The sequence below is a fragment of the Salminus brasiliensis genome, chromosome 1, assembly GCF_030463535.1.
Source record: "Salminus brasiliensis chromosome 1, fSalBra1.hap2, whole genome shotgun sequence".
Classification (NCBI taxonomy): Eukaryota; Metazoa; Chordata; class Actinopteri; order Characiformes; family Bryconidae; genus Salminus; species Salminus brasiliensis.
The window spans coordinates 68,123,504-68,142,378 of NC_132878.1; the positions used below are offsets into that span (position 1 = coordinate 68,123,504).

Consider the following 18,875-nt stretch of genomic DNA (forward strand, 5'->3'; position numbering starts at 1 on the left):
CTGAAAAGTGGTGAGCTAAAGAGATTGTAAAAGTAGGATCACAGATGGTATGGTCATTAACAGATCCATATTTTACACAAACACATACATCTTCAATATATTTAATGTTTATACAATTCCAAAAAATTGCTGAATCCAACACCATAGTTAAAAAAGAATTTAAATAAGAATAAATAAAATACAACAGTATATATGAACTGTTTTTCAAGAATTTGATTTCTTTAAATGAAATTTCATCACATATGTGCTCATGCTCAATATGTATTATAAAATATTGCTTGAACAAGAAAAACTGTTGCTAGTATTGTTTTGTTTTTAATTTTTAACTGGATCAGCAACACCTTTAGTTACATTTCCTTGAATGGCTGCAAATAGCCGCTCCCTGATCGCAGGCCATGAATTCTCTGTCTTTTCACAGAGGACCTGGTAGCACTTCGGGATGAAGTGACAAAAAATAATGCCGTAGTTGGAGACCAAAATGGCAGAAGCCTGAACAATAGGCCGCTGTTCATTTTTGGTGATGTAAATAGGAATAAAGCAAAGCCAGACAAAAAGGTGAATCAGCATGCTAAATATGATGATACCTGTCTCATTAAAATCATGAGGAACTTTTCGACTTTTGAAGGCCAACAAGAAACAAATGAAGGCTAGGAAGGCAATGTAGGCATGCATCACACCAAAGCCAATTATAGAGCCCTCAGTGCACAAAAGGTTAATGTACATACTTTGACCTGATGGTGTGTCAACATCAGGGGAAGCAAAAATCAACCAGAAAGCACAAATAAGTGCTTGGCCACCATTGAAGAGGATAATGATGACAAGAGGCTTATACAACTTTCCAAGCTTGTGCTGTCTGTCTCTGTCAAAGGCCATAAATGCAATGAAGTTGCGGAAAGACTTGATTAGAATGCAGCACACACAGAAGGTAAAACCAAGACCATACATGATCTGTTGTGCCCTGCAGAGATGGATGTCTGGCCTACCAATGAAGGCTATAACGCTTCCAAAACTAATCAACAGTCCTAGCATCATTAAACAAGACATGTTAAAGTCAGACTTCTTAATAATAGTTGTGGATCTGTACACTAAAAATATGGTGAAAGAGATTAGCAGCAACAGCACGCCTATTAAATCTGCCACCATCAGTGTAATTGGATAAGGTTCATTCCACTTTAGATAGCGTATAATTCTTGGCTTGCACTCTGTTGAGTTCTTTTCAGACCAGGTGTTGTTAGGACAGTTGTGACAGGTGGGTTGATCTGAGTGAGAGACACAAAATGCAGTTTAGATAGTACAAAAATAGTATAAACATACATGTCTAGTACTTTACTTACTTACCCCACTGATTAGTATAGGTTCCCTCACTACAAATAGTACAGGTATAGCAACAAGCCACATCTGAGATGTTCTTCACGGTACCAGGAGGGCAAGGTGCTGAACATCTAGAAATTGGTACCTAAAAGAATTAATTAGATAAAGAATTGCTTTTATGGGTTGAAACTAGGCTCGAAATCGAAAAAGAATATGCCACATATCTATTTTTTCTTAGAATCAATAACAAATATAATTGTACTTCCAATGATAACTATCATACTACTACTTGCGTCTTAAGGCTGAAGCTTTAGTACAGCTAAAAGTTCTGTTGATAAGCTGCTAACTGTAATGTCTGTATCAAAATATTTATGTTTATTTGTGTATATTTATATTGAAGATTGTGACTATTGGGAAATACTGAAATATTGGGGACAACTGTCCTTGGCTTACAGTAGGTCATTTTGTCTCACCTTATTGTTGGACCATGAGATTGTGTGCTCATAAATCTCCACTTCTTTTTTATTTATGAGGAATTTTCCCACTACATCAGAAAATCGTTCACTACCATTAGATTTCCACATTATGAGATCATAGCCATTCTCAAAATCGCCAAATTGATTGAAGAAATGTGTCTGGTTGTCCAAGGTGAAGTTCATCTCACGAAGATTCTCAACAAGCTGAGGTAAACACATTTAGATGTTAATTAGAAGGTTTTGTCTGATGTAAAGTAAGAAAACATTAATAATGAATTTATTTTTTAAAACAAATTACCTTCCATGGGGGGAAGTTAGTTTCTCCAGAGCAGCCAGTGTCGTTACATTTAAGAAGTTTTTTGATAGCGTGAGCTATGGCATACACTGCCACCCTCTGACTGTAGGCTTCTGTCAGATCCACAGCTTGGAGCAGGTAGTCGTCATTCGCCTCCTGGGGGTCTGTCCAACTGCAGGCTGAAGGGGACGTGTGCTCCGATTGCTGACCAGAGCTGCAGTTGAATCTTATTTGCTTGTACTCCCTGATAAAATCATTCCTCACCCCTGGACTTATTGTCAGATTCTGGAGGTAGTCTTCAAAACGTGGAATGTTCCCTGTGTGGAAGGTAAAGCCAAAGATGTCCCCCACCTTGTTTATGTCCTTCATCTTCATTATGTTGCGTACTTTAGACCAGGCATCACTGGCAACCCAGGTTCGATTAGTATTTGTTTTAATCATTTCTTCGAAAAGCATCTCAACCAGTTCTGGTTGCAAGATGAGCAGCACAACTCTGGCGCTGGAGGATCGGATACGATTGGCCACCTCCTTGATGCGCTGTCTGCTGTATGTGTGGTCTAGGTATGGTACCACTTCTTGGAATGCTACACATAAATGTTCTTTCTCTGCATCCAACAGAAAGTTCTCGAGAGCAGATCTGCCGTAGTCATCATCTAGGGACACCACTCCTATCCAGTCCCAGGAAAAGCGTGTCATGAGCTTTGCCAGTGCCTGGGTCTGGTATATGTCGCTTGGAATGACGCGAAAGAAAGATGGACAACGCAGCTTATTGCTCAGTGCTGATGCAGAAGATGTGCAGCTTATCTGTTGTGAGAAACATGTGTGGCATTTGAATACATGGTACATTTGAATGGTAATGCAAACCGTATGATTTGTCAAGAGGATCATACACTCATTCATTATCCCTCCCCTCAAAATTACCTGAGGAATCATGTAAATGCTCAGCAGCTTGGCCAAAGGAATGGACAATTCAGAGTACCTCTCACCCAAGAATGCCTTCACAGGGAAACTGGAATTGGAGTAGTCAGAGAGGACTGGAAGTGACCCATTAAGAGCAAGCATGTGCTCCACACAGTGCAATGCCTTGGTAGTGTGAATGCAAGGGTCACACATTACATATCCAAGCTGAATCCCAGGAAGAAATCCAGAGTCATTGATCACTTCGATGGTGTGAATTGCAGCTAAAGACTGTACAAATGGTATTAAGTCAAAGCTGCAAAGAAAAGATGAGACTTAGGTAACCAAGACAGGTTTTTGTAATCCTGGATGATGTACTGATGGGTTGTAGTAGCTGTGGAGGAGGAATGTCAATTCTTCAATCATAAGCTATAAGATAACCTGGTCTGAGACTTCTGCTTTTACAGATAACAGACAAATTAGAAACTAAATTAGAAACCCTACCAATAACTGAATTTTGACAGTTTTATCTTTGAGACAATATATATAGGAACTGTGCTACATGGAGTTAGACATAACAGAATTGTGGGAGATGGACCACGAAAACCTTAAAACAAAAAAGCATTTGGGAAACTGGACCTCAGCTTGTTTATCACATAATCAGATCAGGCAGGCTTCAATCAGCATGGTCAATTCAAGTCAGTGTCTTTACTGTTATTCTGGTTTCTGAAATTATGCTTTTGGAGACACATCTATACCTAAATGTCTCTAAATGCCACATAAAATTGCCATTGAAATATTTTTATTGGTAAAAAAAAAAACACTGTGGGTGATAACTGCAGGTCATGGCAATCTATAATAACAACAGGAATTCACATAACTGTACTTCCAATCACCTAAAAGCTACAGTATCTGTCGTGAATCATCCAGATGATATCAGTTTAGAAATGAGTTTCAGCAACACAGATTGTGGCATTTCCACCTCAGAATGGGTGAAAATAAATAATATAATGTAATTCTATAATATATACATTATAGAAATATAATTAGATTTAATACTTACTCTGTGCAGGTAAACATCTCTGGGCGAATCCGTCCCTTAAGATCTTCTACTTTTGAGTGAACTGAACCCAAAATCCCAATGACAATGTCACCAGGTGCATAAGCACCAATGGGGGACTGTGTGACATTGCCCCACAACTCCAACATCACAAACAGCCCCAGAACATAACACACATGAGACCTCATGTTGTGAATGCCTAAAAAGAACTGAAATTGTGTTCTGTGATCATCACCAATGAAAACCTGTTAGACCAGCAAAAACAAAACAAAAAGTTCCTAAAGGGGAGTGCCGAGTCCCTACATGTTTATTTACTATCATACCACACCTTTGGTCAGTGCCTGATGTGAGTAGGAATGGCCAACAATATATCTAAATGTAAAAAACTAAATACAAAATACACTTGCAGAGCAGCAGATCGATATTCACAAAGCTCTACTTGTAACTCCTAATCAGTAAAAGTAAAATAACAGTACAATGCAAATTTATTATTAAAAAAAACATTTTTACTGTTTAAACCACTCCTTAACCCTCCAAAGCACATACTAAGGTATATTATTTATTACACACCTTATTATTTAATTATAGGGACTTCTGTACAAACTGGTGGGACTATTCTTTGGCAATAGGTTGTAATAACACTTTCAGCCCGCTGGCAGGCCATAGACTGTTAAAGGGGTAATCTTTGTCAGAGGTCACATGTTTAAAACATGTTAACAAGCCATTCAAAAGAATGTTAACAAGCCATTCAAAGCCATGACAGAAACAGTAGTGAAATAATATAACATTTGGAGGTAAAAGATACTGAGGGTATAAAACACTAAACATTAAACACTTGTTGATTTAGGGTTTTTAGGGCAAAAATGTATACATATAAAAGATGATTATGATGCTCCAGAAAGTCGCCCAGAAAAACGTATTAGGAATTGGAATTTTAGTAGCACATTGTTAAAGTGGGACAGCATTTTAAGCAAGTCCATGGTTTTGTCCATATACTGTGTAAATAGTTATTTAGATCTTAAACATCCTCAAGTTCTTAAACAATGCTTTACTGAAGGCTACTTTAGTTAAGATGTTTTAGAAGCCAACATAATTGCCAGATAGTAGTGAATACAGAAGAGACTGCAATAGTATTTTTTCAGTTCGAGAGACATAGACCTATGTTTTTTTTTTTTTTAATTAGGCCTAAATAATGTTTTTAATGAATGTGTTATGATGTCAGCCTTTCACATTGTTCTGGAGACAATTGAAATCACATTTCTTCACAAAACAGCTTTAGTTCAAATATATTGCTATGTTTTCAAGCATTGCATGAAGAAATAACGAAAGTTTCGGAGAAGGATCACACCCAAACCTTCACCTTCTCATGGAGAAAATTCACTGCTCCTCCTTTTGGAGCTGAAGCTGCCCAGAACTCCAGCCCAAGTTTCTGTAGTTCCTCTCCTTTGCATCAGCCCACAGTGAGTGTTGTCTGCACTTTGCAAGCTGTTTGTTTAAGGTCCGGCCACAGCATGTGTACTTAAACCATGGCCATGTCCATTTTGTTTCTTTTCTGCCACTCAGATATGGATCTGCTTTTTTTGTTGTTATAGATCATTGCATTGCTTGCTATATTATATTACATTCGTACATGTTGTTTAAACATATAAAGGTCATGTTTAACTATTATGGGATACTAGAAAAATTTGTAAAGGGGGAATTTTTTTTTACAAATCACTGTTTATAAGCTGGTATTGTACAAAGAATTCTGAATAGATCAACTGCAGATTACTCATCACTACAAACAGCACTATTGTGGGGCCCTAGTTTAAGCAAACTGACAGCCTGGGGGAAGAAATGAACCTTGCGATAGAACCTTAGAGTCTGGGGGAACTTACTAGAATGACTGCAGTACTTCTTCCTGACTGAAGAGGGCAGAGTAGAGAGTGCTTGGCATGGAATGGAAGGGATTTTCTACTATGCTGAAGGATGTGCTTTTGAAGTAGGTGTCCTGAATGGGAGGGAGGAAGACTTGGATGATGTTTTTAGCTGTTCTCACTATCCTAGGCAGGGTCTGAGACATTGCAAATCTCATTTCAGACAGTGACACAGCTGGGTCAGAATACTCTTAACTACACTCCTGTAAAAAATAATAAGGGTTGTTGCTGCAAGAACAAGATGCACTGCTGTGCTTTCTATGGTAAAGATCTGGTGCTGAGAGTCAGGGTAGGGTCCTTTGAGAGGTGCACTCCCAGAATCCTGATACTCCTGACCGTCTCCACCAAGGAGCTGTTAAAGTGTCTTTTCTTGATGTAAAGGTGCTTTATCAATTTAAATGTTCTTCACACTCATCTGTATTACAAAATGGTTCTTAACGGATCCAACAGATGTTCCTCTATGGTCTTGACCAAGGGATCATATGAAGAACCTTTTAAAAGGCAATATAATGGCCTAGGATGGCAGTCTAATTAATGCAAAGCACCAAAAGCTATTCATGTACTAAATACTCATAACCTGTGCAATATTACAGTTAGGTTTTGGTTGGAAGCAAAAGTGTACAGAAAATACAGAAAATTGTCAAATTAGGTAAACCTCTTATGATAATTATGTTTTCAACTTATTGGCCTTGATCATTTTTGCTGACCTCAATCTTGCCTATTGTGTTTACTTGCATATATTTTTGCAGAATGTTTATAAGTTGTGCTGAACACAGACAACGACACTATCAGGGAAAAGAATGCAAGGTGTGTAATCACCAATACATCTATAACGGCCACTGCACACACAGAGCAGACTGCGACAGGTACGAATCGGCACACATGTGAACTGCAGATGAACTGCCAAAGTTTTAACCATAATGGTGAAGGAGACTTTTAACATAACTTACCTGATACACACTAAGAATGCATCACTCAGTCCAGTAAGTGAGTATCCAAACACAGCAGAACTTGCAAACACCACTAACAGCACAAACATTGATTGGTCATCTTAATGACAATGGTAAAACATAAAGCATGTCAAAACAAGAAAAAAGGTCCTTTAATCAACTGTTTGTAGATGTGCAAAAAAGATCTTCATGCAAAAAGGTGCAGCACTCTAGATCACAGACAAATGTCTTTATTTCCTTAAAAAAATATATGTTTTTGCTCATGCTCCAATGCCTTCTTCTCTAAAAAGCTCTTACAATCAAATAATGTTTTTAATTAAATAAAGAAATGTATTTATTGTATAGAGTGCAGCATCTTTTTGCATGAACACATCAAGCAAGATCTTACATATATAGTGACAATTCACAGTTTGTCTCCCTTTTTTTCTTTTTTGCTGTTCCAAAAAATTATATGATTCGTGACCCAAAACAGACGCTTTTGTGAACGGAGAGTTTTGCAATCCAATCACCAGAAAATGCATGTTAATACCAGGCATAATCAGGCTCTGAGTTTTGTGATCTAATGAGAGACCCTTAACATGAATGAGCTATATTTCAACTGTGTTTAAAGTTAAATGTTTTTTTATTCTATTTGATTTTATGTTTTATATATTTAGGATATTTAAACATTTTTAGATTACAATTGTACTGTCAGAATATTCAAATGCATTGCTCTTTAAAATGATGTTAAGGTTGCTATTATATTGCCATTATGTAATTAGCATAAAATGTACTTAAAATTACAATAATATCATAATATCACCAATTAAAGAATAACATCAATTAAGTTAAGTATGAAACATCCATACAGAGATAATAACAAACATTTAATAATAAAAAAAGGAATATATACACTAAATTCACACAAATTACAAAAAACTATGTAGAATGCAAAGATGAGTTGTCAAGTGGATGTGCAACAAAATGTTGTCCAACTGAGTAGCAGGTAGTGTGTGCGTGTGTGTGTGTGTTTGGGGGTAAGGAGTAGTCAACAGTCTTAACAGTCACAATCCTGGTTCGGAGTTAGAAGACCCCGTCTGTCCTGCTTGGTAATGTTCCCAAACCAGGTTGTGATGTTCCCAGGTTGTAGCATGAATACTAGAAAACTAGAGGCCATTGTCTGTGAGGAATGGGCTAAGATTCCTCAGGAATGCTGCCAGAAACTGGTCTCTGGCTATGCAGGGGCAGTGGGGCAGTGGTGGCTCAGCGGTTAGAGCTCCAGGCTGTCGATAACAGGGTTGTGGGTTCGATTCCCGGGCTCGGCAAGCTGCCACTGTTGGGCCCTTGAGCAAGGCCCTTTACTCTCTCTGCTCCCCGTGCGCTGGAGTTGGTTGCCCACCGCTGTGTGTGTGTGTGTGTGTGTGTGTGTGTGTGTGTGTGTGTGTGTGTGTGTGTTCACTACCAGATGGGTTAAATGCAGAGGACACATTTCGCTTTACACTGTACAGTGACAAATACATGCATAGTGCTCTACTAAGTACTAAAGATGAATGTAATGACATAAAAATGTAATTTTATAATTAAAAAACAAGTGTTAAAAAACACTTGTTAAATGTGTTGGTTTGACCTATTTAAACTGTTGACAAATGATTTATTGTAACAGCTGAACGTTTGTAAGTGTTGCTAATAAACCTAATTTACAAGGAGGTGTGAATCATTTGAATTGCAACTATGTTTCAAAAGATCATTTAAATCAGCTGACGCTGAAGCTAAAGCTAAGCTTTTAGTACTATAGAGAGAAACCAAAAATATATAAAAATATAATTTCACATCATTCATAAAAAAACATAATCAAACAAAAATAAAAAATATATATTATATAATTAATGAAATGAATAACTGGACATATAAAATTAGTCACAGTCATAAGTTAAGGAAAAGAAATGAGTCCTTGGACAATACGTACACTAGTTGACTGCTAATGCAAGTTTCATTCTAAGAAGTAAACTTCTCCACACTAATTTTTTATACGTTTTGTAGATAATGTACATAGCTTAGAAAGACAAAATGTATATAAAAAGATTTAGAGACTTCTTGGTCTTTGACGACTTACTCTTCTAAGTCTAGCAACACTGTTGGAGATGATGGAACTTGGAACTTCTGAATAAAGGCTGCTACAATCCCAGTCAGATATATTTGATTCTACAAAACTAAACCTGGCCCGTGGTTGGCTGGGCAATGATATTGACTCTAATGATCTCCTGCTGACAACTCCAGAGTCTTGGCCATCTGTAGGAAGACTGCCCAGGCTTTTTGCTGTCTTTCGTGTGTCAGCCTTTTCTGAGAGAATTTTATACCACTTTGGAGTGAAGTGACAGAAGATGACACCATAGCTGGAGACCATAATGGCGGAGATTTGGACAATAGGCCGCAATTCTTCTTGTGTGATAAAGACTGGAATGAAGCAAAGCCAGGCAAACAGGTGGATGAGCATGCTGAAGACTATAGGATCTGTCTCATTATCCCTCCCCTTGAAGGCCATTATAAAACATATCACTGCTAGTAAAGCAATGTAGACATGCATCGCACCAAAGCCATACATAGAGCCCTGAGTGCACAGGAGGTTCAGGGTTAATGGTTGAGTTTTTGATGGAGTCTCCTGAACATCAAGAGGATCAAATATCAGCCAGAAGATACAGATGAGAGCTTGACCAAGAATGAGGATGATGATGATGACAAGAGGTTTATCAAGCTTTCTTAGTGCACGCTGTCTATCTGGGTTATAAGCCATATACGCTACCAATGTGTAAAAGGCTTTAACCAGAATGCATGCCACACAGAGAGTGAACCCAAGAGCATACATGGCCTGTTGTGCCCTGCAAAGATGGATGTTTGGTCTGCCTAAGAAGACTATTACACTTCCAAAACTCACCATCAGCCCTAACTTCATTAAACAAGAAATCAATAAGATGCCCCGTATGAGAGGTATTTCTCTGTGTTGAATGAAGAAGATCAGTGAGAAAACCAGCAGCAGTATTCCTATTATTGTTCCAACCATCACTACAATGGAATAAGCTGAAGACCACTCCAAAAACCAGATCTTCCACTCCTGGCATTGACTTGACCCTGGAAGAGACCAAGAGCCATTCGGACATTTTTTACAGACAGGTTGATCTGCAAAGAGAAAGAAAGAATAAGGTATTACTAAACGATGTTAACTTAAACTAAAAAACTAAAAAATGTTAACTTATTTGTTTATAAAGCACTTTGTTTAATAACACAGAAAGTGCTATTTTGATGACTCATAGATGACTACAATGACTTGAACTAGTATTCAGCCAAATATCTAAATGTAACTGAAGTTTAAATAGACTGTAATAAATTCCATTTAATCTAAACCCAAAACATGACTTTAATCCACTGTTTATAATCTACCTAATTTCACAAGACTGCTTCCCCAGATAATTCACTTTGACAACTTATATTGTTTAGAAAGTAAAGAATCTTATATTCTAGACATAAGAGACAGGATCTGCATGATGTGCATCATCAGTGGATTTGTTGGATTTAGTGGACATAGTGATAAACTGAAGAAAAAACAATATTATGTGATTTAACTGCCTTTTTCTTGTTTAGCCTTGTTAAGTTCTCACCTTTTTGTTCTTCCTGAAATAGTACATTCTGGTGCAAAGAAAAAGGTTGCAGATCGATGCATAACTCTTTTCATACTAATCTGGTATACACTTGGAGTAATACTTCTCAAATAGTAAACTACAGATGTAGTTTTATAATATATAAATATAATATATATATATATTTTATATATATAAGTTTTATATATATATAATGTAATAATTTGCATTTAAAGCAGTGTTAGTCATGTGACCGAACAAAATAGGCTTCATAAGAATGTATTTCATACTTTATTAGACTATTGAATTTTTCAATCTTTATTTTTGTCATGTCAATAACAGCAGGAGCGACTGCATGTTTGACTTAATGACTGCACAAATCATTTATATATAAAGCCAGTTTGATTGCATAGTCTCCCCACTCGTAGTGGAAAACATCTACATTTCTTTATTATTAATGAGGTGATGTGTGTATAAATGTGTTTAAACTAGTAATTACTAATACATTATACTAAGAATTTTACTAATTAAAAAATATTTTATTCATTGCATTTGTAGCTGCATTTGTGTGTGTGTTTGTTTGTGTTTCATGTAAGTCTATGGTACATATTGTCAGGCCGTTGTTATCGCACCCTCCCCCGGGGCAATCCTGGGCTGCTGCCCACAGGCCCATATAAGAACTTCCACCTGGTTTCCTATTCATTTGTGTTGATTCGTGTTCATGTGTTTCACCTGGGACTGGGAGCATTTAAGGATCTGGATGATGACTCCTTGGCGCTGTGAATTGATTCTACACACGTCTGTGGTGTATTCATTTTGGCAAGTGTTCTGATCTGATTCAAGAGATATCTAAGTCTGGTTCTAGAGGCAAGCACATTGTGTCACTTCCTGCTCATGCTTCTTGGTGACCCCAGCTCATGAGGCAGTCACAGCATACTCAGGTTGGGCTTGCCTCGATATCTAGTCAGCCAGCTGGCTCTCCAGCTACCCCATTTGTTTACACAGAGCAGTGCTCTGGTTCTCTGTTCTAGTTACCCCTATATCCCAAGCTTGGCTTGTGGCTTTCATTTGTCCCCTTTCTTAGTTTACCTCTTTATTGTATCCTGCTCATCCCCTGTTGCTCCAAGCTCCTCCCAGTCCCAGGTTTGTTGTTTTCACCATCTAGTTTGTCACATTCTGTTTGGTTTCCCGTTTTGGCCGTTAGTTTGCTGCTCATTGTTTTTTATTGTTATCATTTTGTGTTAATTATCTTGCTTAGTTCCATCTCTGCAAGTGTTCATCTCATCTTGTCTGGCCGTACATGCCATGACACATACTTACCCCATTTATCAGAATAGTATCCCTCACTACAGTTGGTACAGGTATAGCAACATGAGATACTGGATATGTTTTTCTCATTTCCAGGGGGACATGGCTCTGAACATCTGGACAATGGCACCTAGAAGTAAAATCAGACATATTCTGTATTTCTGCATTTGACACCTTTAAATGAATGCACAAGCAGCAGGCAGTATTAAAATAATTCTCACCGAACTGTTGGACCAAGGAATTTTATCCTCATGAACCTCAACATTTCCATTCTTTATAAGGTATCTTCCAACCACCTCAGGCAATCTTTCGTCATCACTCTTTTTCCACATAATGAGATCATAACCATTCTCAAAATCACCATATTCATTGAAAGAATATGTCTCATTGTCCAAGTTAAAGGTCAACTTACGAAGAATGCTAACAAGCTGCAAATACAAATGAAAACAGATTCATTTATAGAATATAAACTGTACAATCATTTTACCATTGGGTATCATGGAAACCACAAATGTATTGAATAGATAGACTGTGTAAAATTTCTCAGTCTTAATAATATGATTTCCAGTCAGATTCTTGTCAAATCAAGAAAGAATTTTCAAGAGTGGCCTTAATGTTAATCAAGGAGACCGCAGTGACATTCTCAGTAGATTGGGAAACAGTGGGTACTAGGAAGAAGCTGACTCTGAAGGGGAAGAAGGACCACCAGTTTTTTTGGCCTATGGATGCTATGAAGTAATGAGTCGCATTATAAAATGGGAGCTCAAATTTATTGTAGTGAATATGTAGTGTAGTGTAGTGAGTATGAACACTAGATATAATTCGCTGCCTGGACAAGCACACAGCGCTATACTTGGGTAATACTGCTAATGCTATGTTCATCTTAGTTTATAGTTTATATAACTACAATAAACAATAAGAAGCTAGTACTATCTTTTACTTTTGTATAATGACTGTTGTACAGTTATACATTTTACCTTCCATGGGGGGAAGTTGGTATCGCCAGAGCAGGCAGTGTTGTTACATTGAAGAAGGTTTTTGATGGCGTGAGCTATGGCATACACTGCCACTCTCTGACTGTAGGCCTTTGTCAGGTGCACAGCATGCAGTAGGTAGTCATCGTTTACCTCCTGGGGGTCTGTCACATTGCAGGCTGAAGGGGACGTGTGCTCAGATTGCTGACCAGAGCTGCAGTTGAACCTTATTTGCTTGTACTCCCTGATAAATTCATTCCTCACCCCTGGACTTATTGTCAGATTCAGGAGGTAGTCTTCAAACCCTGGAATGTTCCAAGTGATGAAGGTAAAGCCAAAGATGTCCCCCACCTTGTTTATGTCTTTCATTTTCATTACGAGGCGTGCCATAGACCAGGCATCACTGGCGATCCAGATCCTTGTAGTATTTGTTTTAATCATCTCTTTAAATAGCATCTCAACCAGTTCTGGGCGCAAAATGAGCAGAACCACCTTTGCACTGGACAATCGAATACGATTGGCCACCTCCTTGATTCGCTGTTCAATATTTAAGAAACCTAGATAGTTGGGTAACAGTTCCTGAAAATCTATGCATATATCTTCTTTACTTGAATCCAGCAGAAATTTCTCAAGAGCAGGTTTTCCATAGTCATCATCTATTGACACCACTCCAACCCAGTCCCATTTAAAGTGTCTCAGGAGCTTTGCCAGTGCTTGGGTCTGGTATATGTCACTTGGAATGACACGGAAAAAGGATGCATAACGTAATTTATCACTCAGCGCTGGCGAGGAAGAGGTACAACTTATCTGAAAAGGGAAAGGTGAAATTGAGCTCTATGTAGAGTTGAGCTCTAACAACTAGACCTGTCACAATAACACATTTTTGGAAGATTTATTGTCTCACTGAAACACAAGAGTTTGTATTACCATTATCATATAAAGACAGACCAATCACCTTTTGTACTGTTAGTGCCACAAATGTCTGTGTAAGGCTTAAATAAATGTTTGAAAGACTACAGTAGCAATAAACAGTCTCCAACACTTTTATGGTTGAACTTTGACAGTCAATCTCACATGCCATTATGGATGCTTTGGTCATTGTGTGCACTTCACTCTTTTCCTACACAATAGATTCCATTGTCTGCTCACAGACTCGTCCTCTCCAACAATAGAGAGTAGATGTAAAAACAGAACTGTGTGACTGGCTAAAATCAAGAGCGGTATATCCCAATTGCAACACACTAATACTATAAAAGGTATATACTAATTTTAATAGTGTGGGTTTGGCAGGTAAGTACACACAAATATTGACATACTAACCCTTTATGTATAGGAAGTGATTAAGTGCTGCAAGGTTACCCTGACGCTATTGCCATTGCACTTGCACATAATGCCACATTTATCATCAACACATAGTTCAGAAAAATAAAATCACAAATCTGAAAGATTTATATCAATAGATTAATATAATTTAATATGCAGTTACGGTACATAGGTTATTTGTATGCAGTTGATTCCGCTCATTCGCCATTTTATGATTCTATGATTCTGTTTCTTTCATAGACAAATATAAGATGTTTTTTAAATAATGAACAGCAAAAGTATCACTTATTGTGACCGGTATATTGTTGTGAAGTTGTTTTCTAATTTAAAATTAATTTAATTAGATTACAGGTTAGATTCCTGTCATATGTTCAGTGTGAGCTTGAGCTAATTAAAATATATATATACTTTTATGTTTTTACTAACGGTGCCAAAAATTAAGGAGCTGAGTGTATATTTACATTTACATTTAAAGCATTTGGCAGACGCTCTTATCTAGAGCAGACGCTCTTATCTTATATAGAGCGACTTACAAAAGTGCTTTGCTATTTACCCAAGAAAAAACTCAGCTAGTTAGAATAGACTAATGATTTAAAGATACCTCTAAGCTTAGACATTATATAATGATAAAAAGCCAGTGGAGTGGAGTTATTACCTGGGGAATCATGTAGAGGCTGAGTAACTTGGCCACAGGAATTGACAGCTCTGAGTATCTCTCTCCCAAGAACGCCTTCACAGGTGCAGAAAAGTTGGAGTAGTTCGCGTGAACTGGAAGTGACCCATTAATAGAAAGCATTTGTTCCACACACTGTAAGGCTTTGGTGCCGTATACACAAGGATCACACATTTGATATCCAAGCCGAATCCCAGGAAGAAATCCAGAGTCATTTATCAGTTCAATGGTGTGAATTGCAGCTAAAGACTGTACAAATGGAATCAGATCAAAGCTGGAAAAGAGACAGAAGGAGAGCTGGCTATAATGACTTGTAATCAGTATTTGTACTAAATTATGTTTACACATATCAACACATGATACAAATACAATAATATTCAATACAATGTCATGAACATCTGTTACTCACTCGGTACAGGTGTACTCATCTGGGAGAATACGTTCCTGAAGGTCTTTTACTTTGGAGTGAACTGATCCCAGAATCCCAATCATAATGTCTCCAGGTGCATACGCCCCACACAGGGACTCTGAATCATCACAGCGGACCCATAACCCCGGTATTAAAGTAATTCCCAGAACGCAAAAACACGCAGCAGATACAGTGAACGCCATTTTGTGAATATGACTCTGCGTATCTGACGAAAAAACTGAAGCCATCAGTAGAAAGAATGTGGGAGAACCTGTTAGTCCAAAGACAGCATGAGATAAATGCCTGTGCATTATATACTGTTTAAACTCTGCTCTTAAACTCCTTAGAACCGCTGGTGGTTCCTGGCCTTTTCCCCTTCTGTTATAATTCAGGAATAATTCAGACAGTTTGCATTGCTTTGTGGGTAGTTACAGATTAGTAATCCTTAGGGTGTGATAATAAAGTTCAAAGTCAGTTTAAAAAAACAATCCTTAAAGGTAAATTTAACTTTAGATAGAAGAACATATTATGCCACTTGTTTAAAAGAATGTGAATTCAGTTTTATTAAAAATGAAACCATTACTTTAATTACATTAAAATATTTTGAGAGCAACTTGATAGCAAGTTTGGTTCAACAAGAAAGATCAGAGACAGTATGTACGTGGTGTGTAAGAAAATCCAGTCACCATGCCAAGGAGTCACACCCTTCTTACTGCTGCCTATACAATAGATGTGAAAGCATTTTGAACATTCATTTCAAAAGCATGCAAATGCTCAGACACATCACAAATGAAAACATGCAGCATCCTTTTTTTAAGTCAGATTATTTCTGTTTAAGAATGTGAAAAGTGTGAGTCAACTTAATGTAACTTAACCTGTATTAGCTCTCTTAATTTCTTTCAAAAACATTTCTGTTGTTTTAAACAGTAAACATTAAAATCAAATCTTAGTTTAATATGCTAATAAAATCAGGTTGATCAGTTATAAATGTTATTTTAGAGCTCAGTTAGGCAGGGTTTAGGTCACCGGATATGTTTTCTGGCGATCCAGAGCTTTGGGAGGGGTTCTTGTTTCAGTGCTCGATTTACCTCCATAATCAACCAGCCGGCGCTGACCAGGCTAAGATCGCCTTTCTAATCTCCCGTCTCGCAGGTAAAGCTCTGGATTGGGCCACTGCCACTTGGGAGGAGCTTAGCAAAAAGCCCTTCTCGGAGTACCTTGAACATTTCAAGGCGGTGTTCCGACACCCCCGAGATAGGATCACGCAGGGCGACCTCCTGCTGCAGATGGAGCAGGGCAACCGATCGGCAGCTTGCTATGCGCTGGAGGTCCGCTTCCTAGCCGCGCGTAGTGGGTGGAACCAGGCCGCTATAGTGGCCCTGTTCCGCAACGGGTTTTTTGTAGAACCAACTGTATTTACATTTACAGGTTGGCCTTCAGCAGCCATTTTCCTATGTTTTTGTTGTCCTTAATGCTCATAGCCAGTCATAAGATTAAATAAGCTGTCCAGCACATACAGTCACATGCGGGAACTTTAGAGTCCCTGCCACTCCGCTGTGGTTTCTTTTTTCAGGATTTTGTGCTAAAAAATAATTATGCTAAAATTGCTACTAAAATTTATGGATGAAAATGCCCCGATTTACTACTAACAATCAGAAATGCAATTTATTGTATCTCTCTTTTCACTTTGACAGAGCTGCAGCTGGAGACAGTCATTATATTGAGGGTAGAGAGGAAGTATGGTGAACAAATGTCACTGCCTTCAATCAATAACTAATAGAGGTGGGGAATGAGAAAGCAGGCCATAGCTATGCAATTGTACAAATGATATAAAATATGACTAATTGTTCTACTGATTACAGTACAATTCTTTCTGCAGGTTTAGCAGATTGAATCAGTTCTGGAGTGACCGGCAATTTCCTGGGTTGGTTTGTGTGGTCAAATCCCTCCGAGGGTCCTTGTTAACATGCCAGACGTCCCTCTAAAACCACACCCTTCACCCCATCAGCCAGCCTTTCAGCTCAGGGAAACTATAAGAAAAATACTGTTGCTTATTATGCTGTGGTTATATTGCATATCACCGGGTAGAATTTATAACATTTCATTCATAAGATTTAAAAGTTTAAAAATTGATCTAAATTGCAATAAGTATTATACTTTCTGTACTAATAAGCCGGATCAGGATGTGTCATCAGATATTAAAGTAACATACATAGTTTAGGCACTAGCATTTCCCAACAGCAGCGCTTCTACCGGTATTTTTGACCTGTCTTTGAACTCTCGGGTACCCCGCAGAACTTGACCCCAGTCCTACTGCCACAACCGGGGTTGCCAGGTACAGCAATAGCGATGAAAACACAGTGGGCTGCAGCCATGGAAGCGAGCAAGAGACCTTGATCATCAAAAACAGCATTAGATGCTACACAACCTAAAATGCTCCATGACAAGAGTAAAATGAGAGTAAATATTGGCAAAGCCTTTGATAGATGGAGACAGCTTAGAGCCTTGAAGTACTTCAATACAGATGCCAAACTGGCTCATTTTCTCCAGTGCAGCTGGGTTACCAAGGCATCACGTATTTGAGATAGGTTAAGTGATCCAGACACATTCTGAAATAATCTTCTGAATGAAAAATAGCTAAATCAAATGAGGTTTCTAAGTGAAATCTGAAAGCTGGAAGCCCTGATGATCAGCCTTTCCCTCACTACAGGACAACTACAGGACCAGGGTCATCAGGAGGGCCCACAGCATTATTAGGGACTGCACACACCCTCAATACAGCCTCTTCACACTCCTACCATCGTGTCGAAGTCCAAGACAGCCAGACTGACAAACAGTTTTTATCCACAATCAACTTTTTAATATATATATATATATATATATATAAGGGTGTCTCCCACCTTGTATATATCCTTCATCTTCATTAAGTAATGTGCCATAGACCAGGTAAAACTGGCAATCCACAATTAGTATTTGTCTGAACTCACATCCCCTACCCATTTCCATTTAAAGTGACTCATGAGCTTTGCCAGTGCCTCTGTCTGGTGAATGTTACTTGAAATGACCCAAAAGAAGGATGTGTAGTGTAAGTTGTCACCTAATGCTGCTGCAACTTTTTTAGAATGAGAGAAATGGGACAAATGGATTTGAAATCATTCTTATAATGTTGAAAAACAGTCAGGAATTAAGCCTAGTCGTGTGCCAATGTCATGTCTGCCTCTGTTTTGTGTTGCCATGTAAAAAAAAAAGTTAAAGGTAAAAGTGCACGTATTTGTCACTGTACTGTGTACACTGTACAGCGAAATGTGTCCTCCGCATTTAACCCATCTGTGGTAGTGAACACACACACACACTAGTGAACTAGGGGCAGTGAGTACACACACACCCAGAGCGGTGGGCAGCCAACTCCAGCGCCTGGGGAGCAGAGTGGGTAAAGGGCCTTGCTCAAGGGCTCAACAGTGGCAGCTTGCTGAGCCTGGGTATCGAAGGCTTTGCCTAGCTCTTTTGATTTGTTGCCTCTTTGTTTTTCATCAAAGACTCCTGTTTTTAGATCCTGCATTATAGAATACTTTGCCTTCATGCAGATGGCATATTATAAGTAGCTGCTTACTGCCATAAGCAGTCAGGGACAAATGCTGGGACAACATTATCAACTTTTTGACTCAATCCATT

At 38.3% G+C, this 18,875-nt stretch overlaps 2 protein-coding genes across 2 annotated transcripts; both read right to left on the bottom strand.

The window, feature by feature from the left end:
* Positions 1-315: 315 nt before the first annotated feature.
* Positions 316-4,227, bottom strand: LOC140552245 (G-protein coupled receptor family C group 6 member A-like). The gene is made up of 6 exons (XM_072676415.1): positions 4,043-4,227; positions 3,004-3,295; positions 2,086-2,886; positions 1,785-1,991; positions 1,339-1,456; positions 316-1,259 (listed from the first exon to the last, which is right to left on the bottom strand). The coding sequence occupies exons 1-6, from the start codon at positions 4,225-4,227 to the stop codon at positions 316-318; spliced, it is 2,547 nt and encodes an 848-aa protein (XP_072532516.1).
* Positions 4,228-8,967: 4,740 nt separating this feature from the next.
* Positions 8,968-15,406, bottom strand: LOC140552315 (G-protein coupled receptor family C group 6 member A-like). Its single transcript, XM_072676545.1, has 6 exons — positions 15,204-15,406; positions 14,777-15,068; positions 12,802-13,605; positions 12,046-12,252; positions 11,837-11,954; positions 8,968-10,058 (listed from the first exon to the last, which is right to left on the bottom strand). The coding sequence occupies exons 1-6, from the start codon at positions 15,404-15,406 to the stop codon at positions 8,968-8,970; spliced, it is 2,715 nt and encodes a 904-aa protein (XP_072532646.1).
* Between the last annotated feature and the right edge of the window lie 3,469 nt (positions 15,407-18,875).

Coding starts and splice junctions, on each gene's coding strand:
- LOC140552245 (XM_072676415.1), bottom strand. CDS start 4,227: ATGAGGTCTCATGTGTGTTATGTTCTGGGGCTGTTTGTGATGTTGGAG. Junction 3,296..4,042: donor GAGATGTTTACCTGCACAGA/GTAAGTATTAAA, acceptor TTTTCTTTGCAG/CTTTGACTTAATACCATTTG. Junction 2,887..3,003: donor GCATTTACATGATTCCTCAG/GTAATTTTGAGG, acceptor TTCTCACAACAG/ATAAGCTGCACATCTTCTGC.
- LOC140552315 (XM_072676545.1), bottom strand. CDS start 15,406: ATGGCGTTCACTGTATCTGCTGCGTGTTTTTGCGTTCTGGGAATTACT. Junction 13,606..14,776: donor GCCTCTACATGATTCCCCAG/GTAATAACTCCA, acceptor TTCCCTTTTCAG/ATAAGTTGTACCTCTTCCTC. Junction 11,955..12,045: donor TTCCTTGGTCCAACAGTTCG/GTGAGAATTATT, acceptor TTTTACTTCTAG/GTGCCATTGTCCAGATGTTC.